The 19,733-nt window shown below is 37.4% G+C and overlaps 1 protein-coding gene across 15 annotated transcripts in view; it reads right to left on the bottom strand.

The window, feature by feature from the left end:
- The window catches only part of EPB41L3 (erythrocyte membrane protein band 4.1 like 3), a 95,619-nt gene that overhangs the window by 62,580 nt on the left and 13,306 nt on the right, over positions 1 to 19,733 (bottom strand). For 13 of the 15 annotated variants that reach the window (XM_083358737.1, XM_083358741.1, XM_083358739.1 and 10 more), the window contains exon 2: positions 95 to 291. In XM_083358737.1, coding sequence (XP_083214863.1) covers positions 95 to 280 — 186 coding nt within the window. In that variant the 5' untranslated portion in view covers positions 281 to 291. Of the gene's footprint in view, positions 1 to 94; positions 292 to 2,391; positions 2,413 to 15,275; positions 15,467 to 19,733 lie in introns of those variants that run through there. The other 2 variants (XM_083358738.1, XM_083358742.1) reach the window with 2 other exon arrangements.

Here is a 19,733-nt window from a genome sequence, read left to right as displayed (position 1 = left end):
TTTTATTTCTAATGCTCGTTACTATAATAATGCTAATCTCTAACACATTAGGTTAGTGCCATATTGAGGAAGGGTGATTTCCTAAATAACTTGCCTGTTCCTTTTTTACAGGAGTGCTATGGGCTGCAACACTGGGAAATTGTTCTAATGCATTCTGGTGCTCTTCCTTCACTTGCTGTGGCTGCTGTTCTTGGGTTGCTTTTTCTTGTTTACCAGATGTTTCTTTCTGCTCTTGATCCTGATCTTTGGATTCAGAGTCTGAACCAGATTCTGTAGTCATAGTTGATTATCCTACAATAAAAGGAAGAATCATGAGATTCAGAATTGTTAACAATCTAAAAAGTATACAAGAAAGGTTGATTTATAAAATATCTCTATATAATACTATTTATACCAATATTGTTACAAATATCACATGTATAGATCACTTGCAGGTGAGGAACAAGGGACTCCTTTCCATGTAGTCACCATGTCCAACTCTACCCTCCTTTCACATGAAGTCAATCTGAGCAAGGCCTGGATAATTTTTTTTGAATGCAGGATGTTCCTAACTCCATTTATTGAAAGTACCAGATAGAAATTAATTTGCTGGGGCCACAATGCTTGTTCAGACTTGCAAAATACAATAAAAACCAGTAAGATAAACAATTCTTTAAGATTATCTTTGATATCTCAGGAAAATCAAATATCCGGTTCTGCAAAGTATTCCTGCTGTTGGAGAATATATCTCTAGCTGCATGAAGCTATCTGCTTGAAGAGGGAAATATATGAATTGGCTAGAGAATCTTCAAATTCCTTTTATTCCAATGTAAGATTTGCAGAGAAGTAGTACTGGCATTAATTTTAAGGTTAATGCAATGGTCTAAACTAGCCAGGGTTTTCCTTTTATACAAGGAGCCATACTCATGATTGCAAATACAGTCTTGCTTCAGACCTCCTGCCTGAAGGAGTGTAGTCTGGGGAGAGGTAGGGCAGTGCTAAAGCACAGCCTTGAGTCTTCAACCTTCTGTGGCACTCAACTGCTGCACACCCACGTTTATAGAGCTTTCTAGATTAGGCAGGATGCAGTACAAGTTGCAGTATTAACATAACATGTATGTGAAAGAAAATATTTAATTCCAATATACAACCATGAGAAAGTGCAGGGTGTGCACTTAGGCAAAGGACTAAGTAACAGAATAGGTGCAACAGGATAGGGGTGAAAACTGCGTAGCTAAATTAAGAGCGAGGGAAAAAGAGAAATGCACATGTGCTATGTTTATCAGCTGCCTGCCGTGGAGTCTTTGTATACCAAAAGGCCAGTCAAAATTTAGAGAAAGACACATGTGGGTGATAGATAACACCAGAGGCAATAGGATGTTTGAGAGGAAGGCTCAGAAGCTGAGATTCCTCTATGTGCACGCATATGCTAGCTTGACTGGGCAGAACAATTGAGAGCTCCGGAGAAAGAAAGAGCAGACAGCAATGCAATGCAATTTCTACACACATAACATATTTACCAGTGGCTATAATTATAAATAATAAGGGACGCGGTGGCTCAGTGGGTTAGGACGCTGAGCTTGTCGATCAGAAGGTTGGCAGTTTGGCGGGTCGAATCCCAAGTGCCGCGTAACAGAGTGAGCGCCTGTTACTCGTCCCAGCTTCTGCCAACCTAGCAGTTCGAAAGCACGTAAAAATGCAAGTAGAAAAATAGGGACCACTACAGTGGGAAGGTAACAGCTTTGAAACGGAGATGAGCACCGGCCCCTAGAGTCAGAAACGACTAGCACGCATGTGCGGGGGAACTTTTACCTTTACCTATAATTATAAATATCCTTCAAGGGAAACCTATGAGGGTTATTTCTATTATGGTGGGCCAGGGTCAATAATAAGAGTACTTGGCCAAGAAGTAAGATACCAAAGTGTCAAAGCAGCTGAAAGATCTACATCTATTTACTTATCACAGGGTTGTTACTGTGGAGAAAAATAAGAGGGAGTTCTAAAAACACTACTTAATGCTCCTAAATCAGAGTTGATATAAGCCTGAAGAATAAATAAACTATACAATCCAAAACATTTCATATAAAATCAATACATCATAGTTTGTATCAAAGTCTATTCAGAAATACAGTAAATAGCTGTGGTTGTGGAAAACATTTGAAGGACTGTTTCAAGACACTTCTCTCCTCAATATTATAGGCATCAGAATCATCCGGGGTGCTTGGCATAGCTGCTTTGAAGACTCTCCCACATTGTCCATATCTAAGTTTACATGCACATGGAAAAGTTTAATAAGTAGTTATTTGTGCTTGTGGAAATACTGTAATCCAGAAAGGCTTTCAAAATAACAGTGAAAGCTGACTCAACATTTTGAAGTGATAATTGATGAAGTGAAGTTGGACAGGAACATACCAAACAATTAGATCAGCAATTCTTCTGTGCTAGAATATTTTGCAAGGAATGGTTGGAATTAATGTATAATTTTTTTGCCAGGGTGTCTTCCTGCCCAGAAAGAAGTTGAAAGGGTTCTGTAACAGACCTAAAACATAAAGCCATCTACTAATCTTTTTCCTTACATTCCTTTCAAAGAAAATACCTATGTCTCCAGGTGAAATGATTGTTGTTCTGAATTCAAGGAATGCTAGGGCTAAGGCTTTACATATAGACAGCAACAATTCTTTACATTATAGCTGAAAAGCTTTTAAATTTTTCTAGATTTCTTTGCTGCTGCCTAGTGGCTATCCAGATGTTTTCCAATCCAGGAGGCTGTTTCTGAACCCCATAGTTTCCATCACCAAAAACATTTAGAACTGTTTTGATGAGAACACAAAACATTAAACTTTCAAATTTTGTTTTACTGATCTGCAGCTAAATTGAAACAGTTGGATGCACTTTGGGGCTTGCAGCATTTTATTTCAAGCTCTACACAAACCAACCAACAAAATACTTTTTGTGCACAACCTTTCCTTGGAAAGCTTTGCATATCTTTGATAATAGTTCAAAATCATTTGGTCTTTTCAACTTAACCATGAACACATGAATCATCTATGGGCGTTTCTGAGTAACACAGAAATGTAAATAATTAAATGGACACAGACAACAGCATTGGACCTCCTAACACTGAGATGTATTCTTTCTTACATCATGGTATTAACATACACTATATCAAAAACTACATTTAAAAATTATTATAGGCAAACAAATGCAGAGGATCGTGTTTTCAGCCATTAATAAAACACAGCAAAAATAAAGCTTTGTTTTCCAAAGCTATCAGGATCTAAAGGTTCTGTCTACTGCAACTGACAGGATGAGGTCAAACTGCAGACACATTTTTTGCAAACATTACAGCAGTTTGATATAATACGGAAAGTCTGTATGTAGTTTTGGTATAGTCAGTATTTCTTCTTTTTTAATTATAAGCTGTCCAAGTCCTTCTTTTCTCCCTAGCTAAGAACAAATTAATGACAACCACTTATGTTCCATCTCTTCTATGTCTTTTAAATCCATCACTAAATCTCAATTTACTATTTTCACAAGCATCAAAGTTTTTCAGGAGTACGGCAACCTGTGCCCTATTATTTTCACATTGCCTTCTTTCCTTTTATAACACGTAGACATAAAGTTGGAGATCAAAGTGGAACTACTAAAACAGCACATCAACCCATGTACCATGGTATGAACATGTTAATTATAAAAATTAAAAATATATAATTTGTATGGTTCTCTGAACTGAAGTTGTTCCTTAATTTCAGAAGGCAATTAATAGATCAGGGAAATGGATTCCCTAACTCTGAAAAAAATAAAATAAATTCCTCACCTGTTCAGATATCTATGCAAATAGATACCACATAGTAACACTACACACAATGCCAATACAGAGAACATATTCATAGATGTGAGGAAAATGGTATGTAACAAAAGTATCAGTTTGTTAAGGGAAAAGCTGACTGCATTTTCCAGCATTTTTGTTCTTATTTTACTACAAGAATTTTGGAGATTCCAAATTCTATAGCCCATATAATGTAACAGCTTTCCATTATATTGTAATATAATATAATGTAATATGCAGTACCATATGTTGCTTAACTCTGCTTAAATAGTATAGATATCAGAAATTCTAGTTTAAAAAAATCAAATTTTGGGGGGAATTTGAGGGGGATGAAAAAGTGATGTGCAATAGAAAATTCTATTTTAATATGGCAAATTATTTCACCAAGTAAGAATGAAACAGCATGCATAAAAATTACATTTTTGCTTTCATAAGATCAACTATGTTGGCAGGGGGGCAGAGGTCAACCTCTAGGCCCCTTAGTTGTGGGGTGCCTCAGGGGTCAGTACTCTCCCCTCTCCTGTTCAACATCTATATGAAGCCGCTGGGAGAGATCATCCGTGGCTTCGGGGTGAGGTATCATCAATATGCTGATGATACCCAGCTTTTCATCTCCACCCCGAACCAACCCAGTGATGCCCTCGATGTGATGTCCCGTTGCCTGGAAGCGGTATAGATTTGGATGGGAAAGAACAGGCTCCGGCTCAACCCGGCCAACACTGAGTGGCTTTACGTACCGGCATCTCGTTTATTTTTTTATTTTTTTTTATTTTAATCCCATTTATATCCCGCCCTTCTCCGAAGACTCAGGGCGGCTTACAATTTAAGCACAAACCAATGTGCTTAGCAATGTGCTTAGTCCAAGAGGTTCCATCTTTGGTTATAGGAGGAGAGATCTTACCTCCCATTGATAGAGGATGCAATCTAGGTGTCCTCCTGGATTCACAACTCAGTTTTGAAGATCATATTGGAGTCGTGGCTAGGGGGGCATTTGCCCAGATTCGCCTGGTATGCCAGTTGCACCCCTTTCTGGACCGAGATGCCCTACGTACAGTCACCCACGCACTTGTTACCTCCCGTATAGATTACTGCAATGCTCTCTACATGGGGCTGCCCTTGAAGACCACCCGGAGGCTTCAGCTGGTGCAGAGTGCGGCTGCACGGGTAGTGATGGGAGCACCCCGATACTCCCATATTACACCCCTCCTGCGTGAGCTGCATTGGTTACCGGTTGCCCTCCGGGTGAAATTTAAGGTGCTGGTACTTACCTTTAAAGCCCTACATGGCTTAGGCCCAGGATACTTGCAGGACCATCTGCTGCCGGGAACGAATTCCCATCGCCCAGTACGCTCACACAGAGAAGGCCTCCTCAGGGTACCGTCGGCTAGACAATGTCGGCTGGCAACCCCCAGGGGGAGGGCCTTCTCTGTGGGAGCGCCAGCCCTATGGAACCAGTTCCCCCCTGAGCTTCGGATGGCCCCAGATCTCCAGTCCTTTCGCCGCGGCCTCAAAACACTCCTTTTCCACCTGGCTGACCTGGACTGACAGGGATTTTAATTATGTTTTTAATTTTTTAACTCTAATTTTTTAATTTATTTTAATTTATTGTACAGGGGCCTTTAATTTTATCTTAACTTCTGTATTTATTGTATGTTATTGTTGTTAGCCACCCTGAGTCCTTCGGGAGATATAAGTCCCAATAATAAATAAACAAACAAACAAACAAACAAACAAACTACCGTACATGTAACTGAAACAGTGTATTTTATGTTTTGTACTAGATTTGATAATGTATTGCATAAATCTGTCTTTTGATTCTTTTGGTAGCACAACAAAACTACCCCCATCTTTTGTGGATTTCAAGAGCTCTTAAGCCATAACGAGAGCTCAGATGTGGGACTGTTAGGTCTATAATTTATTAATATGATAAGAGTAAGCCGATGTCCATTAGAAATTTCTGTATACTAGGAGCTATGCAATCTAATGGTTCTGCTGCAAATAAGTACATTAATAAGAATTACTCAGACTTGTCACTTCTGGCAATATCATGCATGGATATTAATAATTTAGTCAAGGCACAAAAGATATTTTCCAACATAAGAAAAAGCCATAACTTGAAAAATTAATATCATCAGTATTGTCTTTGTGAATAAATGCATATAAAATAAAAATATAACAGCCATGAGTATAAGCAGAGCCTATCATAATCATACTGGGTTTATTCTACGGCTTCGCTTTCTATTGTTATTACTGTCTCTTAATGAAAAAGAGAGCACAACACTGTTTTGTTTTTCCTTTTCTGCTAGCAAGCTTCAGTTATGCTGTTAATATACTGCTATAATATACTCTAGATCAGGGGTAGGCAACCTTGGCTCTTTTGTGACTCGTGGACTTCAACTCCCAGAATTCCTGAGCCAGCCATGCTGAGGAAAAAGGAAGGTTTCCATACTGAGCCATGCTGGCTCAGGAATTCTGGGAGTTGAAGTCCACGTGTCATGAAAGAGCCAAGGTTGACTACACCTGCTCTAGATAGAACTTCAGATAACAGTGAGGACATTTATGCTAAAAAAAGTTTTACTGAGCAGATGTTATATATAAGCAGGATAACTAGCAGTAGCATTTTATTTGTTGTTGTTGTTAGTTGCGAAGTCGTGTCCGACCCATCGCGACCCTATGGACAATGTTCCTCCAGGCCTTCCTGTCCTCTACCATCTTCTGGAGTCCATCTAAGCTCACGCCTACTGCTTCAGTGACTCCATCCAGCCACCTCATTCTCTGTCGTCCCCTTCTTCTATTGCCCTCAATCTTTCCCAGCATTAGGCTCTTATTTTATTACCTAATCTAAATTTTTTTACTGATGTTGAGTGTATGAGAAAATATTCTCACCACATCAAGTATTTCAGTCAATTATTACAAAACAAATCTATTACAAAATAGAAACAGTTCTAATGGATTATCCAAAGTTTGAAATTCATAGATACTATGCAATGTCAAAATTCTTATGTAATTTAAAATATCATTCTAGATTAATTGGCACTAAATCATTCATTTCTTCCATACTTTATAAAGTACTACATATAATTGCCTAAATTTGTTTTCAATATTCAAAATTGGAATTCATTATAGTAATTAATATGAATGACACTCTAGGAAATGGCAAAATAACACAAGATGTTTCAATTAATAAAATAGCCATTTCTTTAAAAAAATCAAGACACAAAATCTCTGATGCCTCCATTGTAATTCTTTCATGTTCCTATATTCATTTCTTACTATAAATTTGCATAACTATCAAATCTTTAGCTATTGCAGTAGGATGTTTTGAAAATTAAGAGTGCTTTATGTAACTATTTTTGTAAACCCGTTACAATTTAATTATAGAATCTATCCCCATGGCTCACTTAAAAGTGTTCTCAATTCTTGAGATTGCAGAAAATTAAACCAACATAAAATATGCTGCCTCTGTGTTAATTCCTATCCTATGTTTTAGGCTGGTTGAGGATGGTGGAGTTTATTTTGTGGGCCAGTGATAAAGTGGCCACCGGTTGCTATGATGTTAAAAAAACATACTACTTTAAAACTGGAACTAACGATAATTTAAAGCTATCACAACTATGATCCGAGCAGAAGATAAAGTCAAAGTCATGAAGCCACAGCAGAATAGTAGGGATGCTAGGAATATCCATATCACAGTCTTTAAATCAAGGATGTCAAACCTGATTGCTTCATGTGACATATCGTGACTTTTTTTTTGCCTTTGCAAAGCTGGGGTGAGCATGGCCTGCACGTGACGCAGCCAACCTGCGTGCTGCCAGTTTGACACTCCTGCTTTAAGCTATAGCAACTTAGCAGGCTTTCAGACAATACTGTGTTAACAAGTACTGGGGTGGCCAGAAGAGGAGAACAATAATTTAAATATATACAAACCCCTTTTCCCACTATTTTGAAGATCTTAATTTTGAGACCAGTAGTTTATCAGCCCAAACCAAACCAAGTAAATTGACAATATGAAAAAGCACACTAAACTGCTAATTAATTTCAATTTTCAGGTCACATTATTTAAGGACATTAAAAGTAAAAAAGGCCTTTTTAGAACAAAGCAGATGCCATAAAAATTGCACCAAAAATAACACTAACACTAAAATACAGAGGTGTAAGTACAATATCTTTTGGGAAAATTACTTTGTATTAAAATCAGATTAATGTTCAGTCTTTGGTATTAATTATTTAAGGGGAAGCCTTTTCTACTATATCATTATTATGTATATCTACGCTAATCTTTTGCAAAAATCCAAAGACCAAATGAAGTCACTTGCTTAGCAGTCAGAATTCAAAACAGCCTCTCCTTCTACCCTAAATTCACTACACAGATCTAACATAATGAAAATGCGGAATCCATGACTCAGGACATTTCATACACTTAGCAAGCTGTAAATTTACGTTTCTTTATACAAGTGGGCCCTTATTAAATCTAACCCTTTCACATTATTTTAGCAGTGTCTCAGCCATCTACAGCAGAGCAGTTGCATCACACCATCTCAAATGTTATATCCTTTAATCCAGGGCTTTTCAACCAGTGGTACGGGTACCACCTGTGGTACATTGGCACCTGGCAGGTAGTACGCGACCATCCTAGAATAGTGGTAGCGGGGGAGGGGAATGACCTGAAACGGTGGCAGCACCAGACAAGCCTGAGCAAGAGATGGCTGGAGCTGCAGGGCTGTCACAGCTCAGCGAAAGCACCAGGCTCCAGCTGGAGCTCGACACTGATCCTAGCGCTTCTGAGACCAGAAGAAGCACCGATGAATGTTGCAGCATATCTCCAGGGTCTTGTGATTTACATTCAGATGCTTGGCAACTGATTCATATTTATGACAGTCGCAGTGTCCCAGGGTCATGTGAAGTGATCAAAACCTGCTGCAACCACTTAGCAGATGGAGGGAATAAAAACCAAACACCCCCCCACCTCACCCCCGCTGGCAATCCTCAACAGAGATGCTCACAAGAATGAAAACCTCGGACAGGAGGAAGAGCGCCGCTGGGCGGGCAGGCAGGTGTCTTCCTCAGCTATGGCTTGAGGGGCACTTTTTCCAGTGCCATTGTAACTTTGAACAGTCACTAAGTGAACTGTTGTAAGTCGAGGACTACCTGTATTTCATCACTTTTTTTCCTTTTTTTTTGGTCATCAGGTTTTTGACACCTTGCTAGGCGACTGGTGGTACTCGGATGTTGCCATATCCTAAAAGTGGTACAATGGGTGAAAAGGTTGAAAAGCCCTGCTTTAATCTGCCCAGAAGAAACAGTTTTTTTTCCTTAAATCCTGTCCTGTTTGGGTACCTTCAGGAGAATCATTTCTTTCTAAAAAAAAAATTCAATTACATTCTGAAATTAGACCATTACAAACAAAATTTCTACAATGACACAATTAGCATATAATTATCATTTTTACTTGGTATATTTGTTTGTATCTTATTGTATTATTGGAAAAGACAGTACTTTAAAATATGTTGGTGTATTCACTAAAAAATACAACAAAGGGCAAAAAGTCAAGGAAGAAGAGAACTGCACTTCTAACAGTAACTGCCTTACTATCTGAAGTCAGATATTTGTAGATTTTGGTAAATTGTAGATTTTGGCCAATTTCTAATATGGCACTCTAATATGTTTCCTTGGGCATTATTACATTACTTTTCTGGTATATGAGAAGTTATCAACCATATTTCAAATTGTAAACATATTTGCAAATAGATTGTAATATACTGTATAAAGGGGCAGCCATATTAATTTTTACAGCAAAGAACTAAAGCCAATAGAATCCTGTGACACCTAAAAACTCACATATTCACTCTGACAGAGTTCCCCAACCTTTGGGGCGCCAGGGACTGGCTCTGTGGAGAGACGTTTTTCCATGTAACAGAGGGTGCGTAGTTTTATGTGCTGCCTGCATCTCACAGATGGGGCTTTGCTTGTTTGTGCAGACCAGTTGCTGGCATGCCACAGTCCGGCACAGGTCCACAGACCGGGGATTGGGGACCTCTGCACTACGAGATTAGCTTGGATGGATTAGAGCCCATTAACCTGTGGCTTCAACTCTGTGGAACAAGCTACCACCAAAGGTGAGAACTTTGCTCACTCTTTTTGCCTCCTAGAGTTACCACTTTTTTGCCTCCTAGAGTTACCAAAGCTTGGCTTTGCCCCATGGGTGGGGCCCCGATAGGGGTGCCCACCACTGAAGATAGCTGACAGAGTAAGAAGACCTCATCTCTGTGCTGTCCATATCCTGGATTTTTTTTCATAGTTTTAAATTACAGTTTTAATTTTTTAAATTTACATAGTTTAAACATTTGAATTACTTTTCTAGTTATACTTTTATGACATATAAACCACTATTACATATAAGCCCTATTAAAGAAACGGGTGGCATATAAATTTAATAAATAAACCAGCAAAAGAAATTTACTCTGAGTGCACTCAAGTGAGGAGTAGAATGAAGCCAAAGAGAAACCAAACGAAGGAGTGGGAATTAAATCCAACCCTAATACAGTCTCCATTTAAATGCTGCTTATTTTAAGAAAAAGCCTAATTATTGATAATAGCACATACTTAATTTTTAAGTACTTCAGCACTTACTTCAGTAATGTATTTTTCATTTTCAGTGATTGCATCTTAAGCATTGATTACATCTGAAGAATCATAACTACATATTTTAAAGGAGGTAATTAAAATAGGTAATATACTGTAGCCAAAACACTAAGTTGTGTGTGAGATTCTCCTACAGGAGCCATGCAAATATCCAATCATTCCTTCTGGTTGAAATGCAAAATGATACACAACAGAGTACGGTAGATAGAAATTGTGTAATTTGCTCTTCAAGAAACTTTGCACCTCTTCCTAGTGCTGAGCAAGCAGTCTTATATCACAAGATGTCTGAATCTGGATTAATTGTACTCTGGGGATTTTTTTTCTATTTTTGATCAGAATGAGCTACTTAACTTTGTAAATATTATATCTTTAACTTTAGTTTTTGTGAAGCAATTTAGATAATGAAAATAAATTGTGTTTATTCTCTATAATGCAATCATTTCCTTAAACTGAGCTCAACATTCATGTAATTTTCTTGGCAGTATTACAAAAATGATTGACTGCCATCTTTCTGGCTTTTTCGAAAACAAACCCTAGTCTCTTAACAGCCCTGGAATTCCCCAGTGCTTTTCCATCTAAGTATTAATGGGGCCTTGCTTGTTTTATCTGGTGGGACTGAAGTCAGCTAGTTGCTGCCACCTACTTAAGCGCAATGCAAATAAATGAAATTATTCTTTAGGTATGCATAAAACAATGCAAGTTACAATATATTTTTATAGGAGTCAGATTATGAGCACTAGTGTGCAATCTTATATTGAATAAAAAGGAAAATTGTTTTATTATAAACAAACGCATTCACATTTTTTATCTGTTGTATACAAATTTAACATCTGGCATTCAAAAGTCTTTGAAGCACATGTTATACATTACACTTTACTCCCCACATAAACAGCTTCTTGGGCCTATGGCAAATACCTGTCATTAATATTCACCCTTTTAACTAATTTCCCTTAATCCCAGCAGGGTTTCCCAACCCTATTATTATTAAACTTTCCAGTTGATGCCAGACTGAATCAGAAAGAATAATTTGTTTAATATTCTCTTTGTGAGTCCATAGGTAGATTCTAAAAAAAACTTTTAAAGTGTCCATGGTTTAATTATGATTTCTGTCATAACCAATTAATGTTATACATAAATGTTATTACTTTCTGAATCTACAAACATATATTTTGATTTACTTATATTCTGACACTATAAGCTCCCAGATAGCCTTTTAGAAAGACCCCTACAAAAGGAATAAAAAATCAACGTGGTAGAAACGTCCCAACTTAAAAAGAACGAGCGCATCCACAAAATTAGTAAGGCAGAAACAGAAGACCCAAATAATAATGAAATAGACATATACTATCTCTTGCTTAAAATTTTTATCTTCACGCATTACAGTCACAAATAATTATGTCAACAAACGTGTACAAAATATCCTTGAAAACCTCTCCCACTATCTACTTTCAGAAGGAAAGGCATCTCATACTTGGAAAGCTAATATCTCTCACTATATGGTAATTCTGAAATGTTCTCTGATATGACAATCTTTTGACTTTTGTTCTTATTGTGCATATTTTTGTTCTATTTTGGTTATGATTATTGTTGCTGTTATTAAATTTGTCACCCATCTATCAGTGCAAGATAAAATATACAAATATCCAACAAGATTAAAATTACAAAAATTAAAACAGACTAAAATACATGGGTCTGGATGGGACAGGTGGGGTTCATCTATCTCTGTTATGTACCAACCACCTTCAGCCAATAGCTTCTCCTTCAGGACCCCATGCCAGATTTTAAGGCTTTTCCTAAAGGCTAATAGAAAGGGAGATCTTACCTTCTATAGTGAGCATAACCCTTCCAAAGCAGGATGTATAATACAGTAATCAATGTTTTTTTTAAAAAAAACAACACAGATTTTTTAGATTTAAATTGGATTTTTTAAAATTTAAATTGGATTTTTTGATTTTTATCAAATTTATTTGAATAAAATGCTTTTGGATAAAAATCTACCTAAAGATAGTTTTCTATTTAAGATACATTATTAATTTAGTTCATTCAGCATGAAATGGAGCTTAGTTATGTAGCATGAGGCTGTATATTCTGCAATATTTACATTTTTGGTAAACTCAATGAATCCAAGCTCTGCAAGCTGAGATAATATGCACTGCACTGATGCATTCACACAATTTCACAGTAACCATGAGCTAAATCATAAAACAAAGTTCAGGTATATTCTTTTATCCCATTGTTTTGCAAATCGATGTACACTACAAACTGTATGATTGTTTGAAGAGAAATGCATCTGTACCAGGCTCTAAGTGTGAGGAGGAAGGGCAAGCAGTAAAAATGAAAATGAAACCTTCTAAGCAGTTTATAAACCTTGTGATCTTTCTGCACATAGCTTGAAGCGCTTTCTTCCTCCCTTGAGGAGCAAAATGGCAGCAGGCCGTAAAAGAGTCCCAGTTTGGGAATATCTTAATGAAGTTCCTCTACCTACAGGTAAAGCAGGTATGCGTGCAAAATGCAACCAACGCAACAAAGAGATGCAAGGCCTGGTGGCCCGAATGAAACAACATCATGAGAAGTGCTGTGATGGAAAGAACACGCTTGAAAAGGCAGGACCTTCAGGTTAGTAAACTGTTTTTGTTTTACCATATTTTTTAGACTGCCATGAGGTATTGTTATGCTAAAGCAATAATATATATCTGCTATTATTACTGCATGGCACTGCATTTTTATACAGTTGCCAAAAACAAAAATAATGAGTTGAAATATGCAACTATTCCTTTTTAGGCTGTACTGTGTGTGAATACAATGAGAAATTCGAAATAAGCACATATGGTTTAAATAATAAAACAACATCATTGACTTTTTTCTTTAGGTGAAACCACCATCAACATAAAAGATTCTGGAAACTATCCACTTTCTAAATCACCATCCTCTTGTTCTAGTTTCAGAGTTATCTCTCCAGGATAGAGCATCAGTCACATCATTTACACATATCCACAATATACCACCTAAAAGAAAGAAACCATCTGGAACCACCACCATAGGTACGTTTGTGATAAAAACCAGCAGATTAGAAAAAGAATGAATTGATGAAAAATTTGCTCAGTTTATTTATGCAACAAACTCTTCTTTCCATCTGCTTGAAAACCCACACTTTGCTAATATGATTCAATCACTAACACTTAGGATACAGTCCACCAAGTAGAATAGATGTTGCAGGGAAACGTTGGATAAAGTATATGATGAAAAAATTGTGCAATGTGCAACAAGTCTAGAAGGTACAATTGTTAACCTAAGTCTTGATGGGTGGAATAATGTCCACAATGATTCTATTATAAGTGCTTGTATAACAACGGAAGAAGGGAATGTATTCCATGCAGAAACAATTGATACTTCAGGACATGCACACACAGCAGCATACTTAGAAGACGTAAGCAGCAAAAGTTTTAACATGTGGGGGGGGAAATCAAATGCCAAGTACCCAGTTTGGTCACAGACAATGCTGCAAATGTGATCCAAAATGAGAAGAAATTTAGAAAAACATGAAGAAACTACCAAGCTAATAACATACGATTGTAGCGCTCATTTGATGCACTTCCTAGCCAAAATTTCTGTCTCCCAGAAATAAAGAGTAATGTTGAAATTGCTAAATACAATTATTTTGAAACATCAGCTCTGAAAATAATGGGTGGAATCAAGCTAACTCTGCCACAAGATGTTAGATGAAACTTTGTAGTGGACTGTTTTGAACAATATTTTAAAAAAACCTGGCCTATTCTGATGACCATTTCTGTGCAAAATCGGGAAAAAATAGATGGCACTATCACAGCCAAAATCCTCAGCATTGGGCTTAAGAGAAATGTTGAACATATGCTGAGCATCCTGAAACCCCTTTCTGAAGCTTCAAATAAAATAAATAAAATCTGAAGCTTCTGAAGCTTCAAATAAAATCCAGAAAAAATAGTTGTTTTATTGCTGATGCTGTTAAAATTTGGAAGGAACTGAGTGAGCATTTAAAAACTACACACTGACAAGCAGTAATTACAAGATTTAAAAAAGCAAATGGGACAAGCACTGTCTCCAGCTCACTTTCTTGCACACATTGTCAATAGGGTCAAACCTTGTGCTGAAGAAGAGGAGTTAGCCATGACATGGGTATCCAGCAATCATCCATCTCTAGTGCCAACTATAATGAACTTCAGAGCTAAGGGGAACCATTCAAGAAATATATGTTTGCTAATGAGGTTTTAAAGAAAGTTTCACCAGTGAAGTGGTGGAAGTCACTTAAGTACTTGGATTCAGAAAGTGTTGAAGTAATGATTTCCCTTTTAACTGCAATGACCTCTTCTGCTGGCATTGAAAGAATATTCTCTTCCTTTGGACTTGTTCACTCTAAATTGAGAAATCGTCTAGGGCCTGATAAAGCAGGAAAGCTTGTTTTTCTTTTCCAGATCAAGAACAAGCAAGAGAATGAAGATGAAAATGAGTGAGCTGCAAAAGACCGTGTTTGACTTTCTTTTTATGTGGACCCAGCTGATATATTCAAGTTCTTTTGTTTGTTTTTTCAAAGATATTTTGTTTATGCACTTCAGTTAATAAACACTGATGTTTAAGCAAATACAAGAATATGTAATATAATGTTATTGTTTTAATTAAATAAAAGAATTTGAGTAGTTCTCCAACTAGGTGTGATTAGCCTGTTAACCTAAAATCGGTTCTGATATTGCTGTTTTAATAACCTAACAGCTTATTATTCTAAATAGGAAACCTTCATTTGGTTTGGAAATAATATTAAAGATTCTAACTACCAGCAAGAATGAGTACTTACATTTAAAGGCACCTGTCATTTCAGATCTATCATGGCAGCCCCTGTTAGCGGGCATCCATTCACCTGTTGCCCGCCACATCTCTCACCTTGTGTCACTGCTGCATCACCAGCCATCCCATTAAAGTGAATGGGAATGTCGGTGAGTCAACAGCGGATCAGAGAAGTTGCTGCAAGACAAAGAAGACAGCTGCTCTTTAAAAATTATGATTTAAATTGAGTTGATTTAAATCAAATCCACCCTGTTCCAAAGTGTGGTGGCCTTGCAGATAAGGCTCTTACTCTGGATCCCACCAGCTGAAATCCCTTGACTGATGGGATCTTCAGCATGCCTCCTCTGCTGGCACAAGTGAAGCAGGCTTGTCCTATTGGAGTGAGAAGGTTCCTCAAGTAACCTGAGCCCATGCTATGAAGGCTTTAAAGGTAATAACCCTGAATTGCATCCAGAAGCAAAACGGTATCTAGTGCAGCTCATGGAACAATGGTAAATATGGGCCACTCTAGTGGTTCCAAATACTACCTGCGCCACTGCACTTTGCACCAATTGAAGCTTTCCAATGTTCTTCAAGGGTAGAGTACATTGAGAGTCCAAGTGTGAAATTGACAGGATTTGAATGACTAAGCACAAAAAATCCTGATCTAGGAAAGGCCACAACTGGCAAACAATCCAAAGTTGTGCAACAACTCTTTTAGCCGTAATGCTACCTGCTCTTGTCCTGTTCTCCCTCATTCAGGCCCCCACAGCCTCCAAGCTCCGTGAAAGAGCAGCAACAGCATCTATCTGGGTCACCATGGGGTGGAGATATAGAGTTGAGTATCAGCAGCAGCATACTGATAATACGTCAACCTCTGGTGATGCATGATCTCACCCAGCAGCTTCACATAGATGTTAAATAGAGTGGAAAGAGTATCAAGACCTGCCACACGCCACAAGTGTGTGGCTGTGGGATGGATCTCTCATATCCCATAACACTGATTGGGACCAGCCTTGAAGAAGGAGCCAAGCCAGTGCAAAACTGTGCTGCTCAGTCACAAACCCCATAAGCTGGCCCACAAGGATACATGGCTGATGGTATCAAAGGCTCCTGAGAGATCAAGGAGAGCAAGGAAGGTTGCACTATCCCCATCATGCCCTCACCAGAAATTATGAGGTGCAAACAAATGCTGTTTCTGTCCCATAACTGGGCCTGAATCCTGACTGGAAGGAGTCCAAATAATTTCATCTAAGACCTTTTTCCTAAAATGGGAAGATAGGAGACTGGACGAAAAATCGTCCAGGCACATGGGATCAAGCAATGGATTTTTAAGAAGGGGGAAGAAAACCAGGATTTCCTTAAAAGGCTCAAAGAACATCCCCTTCTAAAGTGAATTTATCACTGCCTGAACCCACCTGCTCGCCGTTGTCTTGGAGGCTTTCACCAACCAAGAGTGACATGGGCCTAATTGACAGGTGGTTACTCCTGCTGCACTAATGGTGTCAAGGACTGTGTCTACTTTCTCAGGTCCAACAAGATCAAACTATCCCCAAATAACCAAGCAGAACCTTTTCCCAGGCATTTCACATGCACCTGCACCTGCACCATGCATGGGTTCCAACTGGGAATGAATCTGAGCAATTTTGTTAGTCAGGTGTTTGACAAATTATTTTGCACAGCCCTGAAGATGATTATCTGAGTGTTCCTGACTCAGGGGTCAGGACTGCCAAGCAACATTCTGTGGATGCAGCAAGGGCAGAGAAATAATGCTGCACAGGTACAATCCTGTCCAGAGCCTCAGCCACCCTTTGATTCCATGTCATTATCAAGTTTTCAGCAGGGCTGTCCTGAAACTCCCAGAATATCCACTAGTTTTTGATTTCTCATTTTGTATAATCCACCAGAATTAATTCAAAGTATCCAAGGATTTTAACACTTATGTTAGAAACATTGACCATTTTAAAATGAATCCATGCTTGCTCCCTTTCTGAAAGATACTTTCCAATTTAATCAAGGATAAAATATCATTACAAATATTGGATTGTGTTAACAAATCTATTTGTATGTAACGATCAAACCACTGATATGTTTAGCAATGTTTAACTTCAAAACTGGAATTTAGCAAACGATAATTGATCAGATGCTTGCCATGCTTTTCATAAAGCAGTATATAAGATCCACATATGACCAAAGAATGGAGGGTAACTGTTATTCAAAATTGTAAATGGATTATTTTTTCAAGGAAAGTCAAGTACATCTCACAAGAAATTTCAGCATAATATATTCATAAACATGATGTGAAAATTTATTTTGTTAAAAGAAATACTTGATTTAGTAGAGCCTATGGCAGAAATCATGTGTAAATTTATCAAAAGAACATTATATTGTGAGTTGGAAGACACATCTGGCAAATATTGAGAAATCTGGATAATTAATTCAGAATAGAAGTCCAAATGATAGTGCAAACAGCATGAAATGGAATGACTTCAATCAATATGTCAGAATATTTGTGTATATGAAAATTTAGCTATTTTTCTCAACCCAATGTACTCTTATGTGTATATTAATGAGTATTCCAATTTGACAATATTGTATTAAGAGCTATTTATACAAACTCATACCTTAAATGCATATTTACACCTGTGTCTTTATAAAATTGAGAAAGCACAACTATTTCTATTGTTTGGCAGTGACGTTTCTAAGAAAAATAAGACAATAGTGAAGATAACAATTGCTTCACATAAGAGATAATTAAAGAGAAAATAAAAGTAAAACAGATGTTGAAAACAAGGGTGAGCAACATTTCCATATTCACACAACTGCTTCTGATGTAGGAGTTCCCTCAAATTAAAATGCTGTTAATTTAAAGCAGTATACAAATGAATTTTATACAGATATACAAAGACATACTGTATGTACATACTTTGTTGCTCGAAGTTGGGAGATTGATAGTGTATAAATTTAATAAAGAAAATTTTAACTTGTGAGTCCTTTTAAAAATAGGTAGCTGATCCTTCCAACAAAGGATGTATGTGAAAGGAATTACTCTGAATTTTCAAAAACAAGTTTTCAACATGGAAATTTCCACATAATTTCCACCTCCATCCTGCCATCACATGATACTGCTATTTCCTTACGTAATTGCTTGTTTCCCCCATCCCAAATTCATGGGATCCATGCCGACTGAAAAAATATTTTACAATCTAGAATCAGTATAATCATGACAAGGGATTTAGACTGTATAAGCACTGGTAGTGTATTACTGCTGTGATTTTCAAGATCAGGTTCTATTGGGATTGTATAAAGTAATTCAGCTAATACACACAAACTGCAAAAGAGAAATGAAATCTTAACACCGTTTTAGAAACATTTTGGACAAAGGCTAAGAATGGTCATCTGACTTTTACACTAATTTATAAATGAAACTTGTAATGACCATGTTTAATTATGTACTTCCTAGCCCAAATGCCCCAAACAGTGCCTTGAAAGAAATCAGCAGTGGTCCTTTGACTTGTTCACATCCTTTTTTAATCCTTGCGGAGAGAAGAGAAAAACCTTGGAAATAGCGTCTGCAAAAGAAGGCTCAAGAAGATGCATGACAGGAAGGTGAAGAAGACCCAGAAAAATGACTTGATACTAATGAACAGAGAAAACTAAACCAACGAAGTGGAAGTAGTATGAGCATTAACAGAAAGTGACCAAGCAATGCTTGAATGCTTGATTAGAAAGACAAGACTGAAAGATTGGGGGGGGGGGGGAGAGAACTCCCAAAGAAAGGCACTTAGCAAGCTACCTCAGTACCATTCCAAGATGCACAGATCTCTCCATGTAAACGACCGAAAGCTGTAACTAAATCAAATGCAATTTTATACTCTTAAAGACAAGTATAATTGAATATATATTGTGAATTCCAGGATAGTCAAAATTATTTATGACTTTATGCTTTGTTCATTGATCATAAGAGATTACGCATGAACATTGCAATGAAATGATGATCCTTTCTAGAAACTATTGTGTAATTTTATATAAAAAACAAAATATAAGAAACTTTATATTTTTATGTTTTGCTCTCTTCCTTCCCCCCCCATTGTATTCTTTCTTTCATTTTCTGTCCACGTAAGGGTAGATTTTATTCGTCTTTTAAATAGAGTAACAGAGCTATAAAAATGGAAGAGACTGCTTAGGTTAGAAGATCAAATTCATTCTTTTATACAGAAATCCCAATTAAAACATTCACAAAAGGTGGCCATCCAGCCTTTACTTGGAAGGGTAAATGATCCTATGTTTATTTATGATTACTGATCAGCAAACTTAGAAAAGCACCCCCCCCCAATACAATAAATAGAACAATGGTAAAAACGTTGTCCCTTCCTAGCCCTGAGCCTCATTAAGACAAGGAACTTCCTCCAATTCTCCCTACTGCCTCCCGCCCCCCCCCCCCCGTCTCCATATTTGCCCTTTTGGCAACCTTGCATTCTGCCTTACA

This window comes from Vipera ursinii, assembly GCF_947247035.1.
Source record: "Vipera ursinii genome assembly, chromosome: 3".
NCBI lineage: Eukaryota > Metazoa > Chordata > Lepidosauria > Squamata > Viperidae > Vipera > Vipera ursinii.
The sequence above is the reverse complement of the archived record's forward strand: the minus strand, read 5'-3'. Positions and strand labels throughout refer to the sequence as shown.